The sequence below is a fragment of the Homarus americanus genome, unplaced genomic scaffold (assembly GCF_018991925.1).
Source record: "Homarus americanus isolate GMGI-L3 unplaced genomic scaffold, GMGI_Hamer_2.0 scaffold7626, whole genome shotgun sequence".
Lineage (NCBI taxonomy): Eukaryota > Metazoa > Arthropoda > Malacostraca > Decapoda > Nephropidae > Homarus > Homarus americanus.
In genome coordinates, this window is record NW_024718273.1 from 202253 (window position 1) to 207573 (window position 5321).

Here is a 5321-nt window from a genome sequence, read left to right on the forward strand (position 1 = left end):
AGGAAGAAACAAATTAAGCGAGATAGTAGTGACTTGTAACGATAAAGCAGCAAATAGACAGACTAAAGCCTTATAAATCACCTGGTCCCGATGAGATATTTGCCAGAGTATTAAAGGAATGTAAGGAAGAGCTTAGTATGGCCTTAGCAAAGTTGTTTAACATGTCCTTAAGAACAGGTGTAGTACCAGAATCCTGGAGGATAGCGAATGTAATACCGATTTTCAAGAAGGGGGATAGATCACTATCCTCTAACTACTGTCCAATCAGTCTAACATCAATTGTAAGCAAATTACTGGAAACAATCATTTCAAACTCTATTCGAAACCACCTGGAGAAGCACAAATTGATCAATTATTCCCAGCATGGCTTCACAAGCGGGCGTTCATCTAATATACTATAGGGCTAGGTGTGTGTGTGTCTGTCTGTCTGTCTGTTTGTGTGTGTGTGTGTGTCTGTTCTAGGCAGCCGAAACGGCACAATCGTTTTTCATCAAACTTTGTGGAAAAATCGCAAAAAAATTCGTAGAGTGGAACAAACCTGGTCCCATATCAATGGTTTTTTTAGGAAGGCATTAATTACCATTTTATTTATGCTGGAAAACGATGCAAGTGTACGGACTTGGCGCACCCTCATTCGCTGTACGCTGTCAGCCCAGGATTGCAGTTATCGTATGGCTCCCTCCTCCTCCCCCCACTTTTTTTCTTACCCTACTTTTTTCAATGTTGTTTGGATTAGTAAAGGAAGGAAGATGAGTAAATAGAAGAATAAAGAAGGGGAAACAGAAAATAGTTAGAGAAACAGGTGGGGGGAGCTGAGTTTCATCATGCCTCTGGATGCGAAGTTTCAACATTACCAGACGACCTTACAGCTACAGTGTATACTTATTCCTATGGGTGACTGTACATGGAAAAGGAGAAGAGATAAAAAGATAATAACAGGAATGCATGGATAGGATGACTACAATAGACACAGGGTGAATATAGACAGTGAAACAGACAGGAGGTTGACAAAAATAGACAGATTCATACATGCACAAATAGACAATATGGCAACTAACATGACAGACAGACAGCTGACTGACTGGTTCACATTAGACAAACAGGCAGACACACTCCAACAACGGAAAAGACATACAGATTTGACGACACAAAGAGTACAGACGGGCTTACATTCAAACACCACGCAGACGAGCAGACAGTTGGGATGGCAATAGACAGGACGGATAGACTTGAGAAAGATTAGAAGGCATTTATAAACAAGAATAACACCAAATTGACCATAGCTGCGTCAGTGAGGGTAGGAGGTCTTACATCCACCAGCGTAAATAATAAGATGCATTGAAAACTACCACCCTCGCGCAGAAAGAACATCGGTGGTCGGTCAGTCATGTGAGATGGGCCTAAAACTGACTAACTTAGATGATGACTATGATGACTTAACACAGGTGATGACTTAAGCAGATGGTGGCTAATATAACCAGAATCAAGGTCACTTCTCTTCATAATATAATTTATTTCGGAATGATCATCGGTGATTCATAATAATGTATTTTTTATGATTTTAACCTCTCCTTATGGCGAATATTTCTTTAACTAATTATTCTAACCTTTATTCTATTCCTTCCTATAGTATATTAGATTCTGTAAGAATCACGGCCACGACCATGATTATAACAACCACGATCATGATTATAACAACCACGACTATGATCATAACCACGACCATAATTATTGTAACCACAACCATGATTATAACAACCACGACCATGATTATAACAACCAGGACCATGATTATAACAACCACGACCATGATTATAACAACCACGACCATGATTATAACAACCACGACCAAGATTATAACAACCACAACCATGATTATAACAATCACGACCATGATTATAACAACCACGACCATGATTATAACAACCACGACCATGATTATACCAACCACGACTATGATCATAACCACGACCATGATTATAACAACCACAACCATGATTATAACAAACACGATCATGATCATAACAACCACGAATATGATCATAACAACCACGACTATGATCATAACAACTACAACCATGATTATGACAACCACAACCATGATTATAACAACCACGACCATGAGTATAACAACCACGACCATGATTATAACAACCACGACCATGATTATAATAACCACGACTATGATAATAACAACCACGACCATGATTATAACAACCACGACCATAGGTATAACAACCACGACCATGATTATAAAAACCACGACCATTATAACAACCACGACTATGATAATAACAACCACGACTATGATCATAACAACCACGACCATGATTATAACAACCACGACCATGATTATAACACCACAATATGACAACAACGACATAACAACCACGACCGATAACAACCACGCCATGATTATAACAACTATGATTATGATCAAAACAACCACGACTATGAGTATAACCGACCGGGTATACAACCACAACCATGATTATAACAACCACGACCATGATTATAACAACCACGACCATGGGTATAACAATACAACCATGATTATAACAACCACGACCATGATTATAACAACCACGACCATGATTATAACAACCACGACCATGATTATAACAACCACGACCATGATTATAACAACCACGACATGATTATAACAACCACGACCATGATTAACAACCACGACCATGATTATATCAACCACGACCATGATTATAACAACCACGACCATAATTATAGCAACCACAACCATGATTATTACAACCACGACCATGATTATAACAACCAGGACCATGATTATAACAACCACTACCATGATTATAACAACCACGACCATGATTATAACAACCACGACTATGATTATATCACCCACTACCATGATTATAACAACCACGACTATGATTATAACAACCACGACCAAGATTATAACAACCACGACCATGATTATAACAATCACGACCATGATTATAACAACCAGGACCATGATTATAACAACCACGACCATGATTATAACAAGCACGACCATGATTATAATAACCACGACCATGATTATAACAACCACGACTATGATTATATTAACCACGACCATGATTATAACAAGCACGACCATATTTATAACAACACGACAATGATTATAACAACCACGGTAAACTGTACCACCGGACTCGCCACCGGGCACAAAGGGCCCAAGATCACTTGTGTCTAACTAATCTATTAACATTCTTTTCATCAGTTTCGAATCGGTGGACAAGGGGCACAATTATGATGTGGTATATCTCGACTTTAGCAAAGCGTTCGACAGAGTCCCCCAAGAAAGACTAATAAGAAAGGTAGAAGCGTATGGCATAAAAGGTAATATTCTAAAATGGATTAGGGCATTGTTAAGGGACAGGAAACAGCGAGCGAGCATTAACGGCACTAAAATCCCATTGGAGCAACATCACTAGTGGAGTTCCCCAAGGCTCTGTACTTGGACCATTATTATTTATTATATACATAAACGACATAGATATCGGCATAGACGGCAACATAAGCAAATTTGGTGATGACACTAAAATAAGACGTGTAATTAAATCTGAAGAGGACTCAGCAAAACTACAGGAAGATCTAAACAAATTTTTCGAGTGGTCTGAAAAAGGGCAGATGAAATTCAATGTGGACAAATGTAAAGTACTCTGTATAGGAGATATAAACAGGGAAACCAGTTACCAGATAAACAACAATGCCATTGTGAAATCCGACTGCGACAGAGATTTACTAGTAATGATAAGTAGGAATCTTAAGCTAAGTAAACAATGTGTTTTTGCTCGTAACAAGGCTAATAAAGTACTTGGGTTCATACAAAGGAGTGTTAGTTACAAGACTAGCGAGGTCATCTTAAGATTATATCTTGCACTTGTGAGACCTCACTTGGATTACGCAATTCAGTTCTGGTCACCATATTACAGAATGGATATAGAATCCTTGGAAAGAATCCAGAGGAGAATGACTAGACTAATCCCGGGCATTAGGAACCTTGAGTACAGAGACAGGTTAAAGCATGTTAATTTGCACTCCCTCGAGAGAAGTAGAGAGAGGGGCGACATGATAGAGGTGTATAAATGGAAGTCAGGGGTAAACAAAGGGGACATTACTAAGGTACTCAAACTATCCAACCAGGAGCGAACTCGTAACAATGGTTTTAAATTTGACAAATTTAGATTTAGGCCCGAAATAGGTAAACACTGGTTTGGAAACAGAGTAGTGGATGAATGGAACAAGTTACCAAATATCATCATTAACTCGAATACACTGGATAGCTTCAAACATAGATTGGATGCTTATATGAGCAATAGGGGTTGGGTGTAAATGGGACTGCCCAGTATGGGCAAATAGGCCCGCTGCAGTTTCCCCCCACTGTTTGACAGTCTACCAAACACTTACAATGACTGTTGTTGTCAGGAGGAAAAATGACCTAGAGTTAGGATCTATATTCTAACTCTAGGACACTTTCATTGCTTCAGTATCAACAAGTAACATCAGTGGGAAGCATCATGTACTCGTTACCTGTGGTTGAGAGGATGTCATGTCTCGGAGAACCTTCGTCTGACGTCAATCCACTACGACGTTATTCAACACTTTACCTTTCGCAAAGGATTGTTTTACTTCTGTAACTTAGAGACAACTTTCTATCGTTGCAAATGCCAATGACAGCACCACAGAGTACAGCAAGTGCGTACCTCTCTCTGTATTCACATGGGGACAGAGTGAATCTTATCAGTTGTTATCTATTATCTATTTGGTAACCTTATCGCAATGAATTTGTCTCGTTAGTTCAGTCCCAAAATTATTAAATATTAATGTTGTTTTTAAGTATGACTCAACTATTACTAATATATTAATTAAGAATAGCCCAACCTTGAATGTAAATGGAATGGAGTGTTTACTGCATTCCATGCAGCAAATCTAATGGAAATTATGTAGGACAGACTGGGAAAGCATTACAACTCAGAATTAAACAGCACAAGTACAATATTTGAACAGCATCTGAAAGTAGTGCACTGTTCGTTCATGTTAGGAACAATAATCATCCCATAGATTGGGAAAACAGCTTAGAAGTGTTTAAATCATCATGTGTCACAGAAAGACTTCTGGTTGAAGCAAGCAAGTTTGATTAGGGAATTAAATTCTGTAAGCTTTAGTGATGGTCAGTTACAAAACTGATAATATGTTACACAAATTTATTTGTCAGTGGCCCAAGGTTAAAAATGCTTTGAAAGCATTCGAGTTAGATTAGTGGGTCCCATATTTTTTACCTGACTTAACATGACTAGTTA

At 38.5% G+C, this 5321-nt stretch overlaps 1 protein-coding gene across 1 annotated transcript in view; it reads right to left on the reverse strand.

Annotated features, from left to right (window-relative positions):
* Positions 1-4748, reverse strand: part of LOC121859368 — a 61074-nt gene extending 56326 nt beyond the window's left edge. Inside the window, exon 1 of the mRNA XM_042356145.1 lies at positions 4552-4748. Coding sequence (XP_042212079.1) covers positions 4552-4572 — 21 coding nt within the window. The 5' untranslated portion in view covers positions 4573-4748. The remainder of the gene's footprint in view (positions 1-4551) is intronic.
* Between the last annotated feature and the right edge of the window lie 573 nt (positions 4749-5321).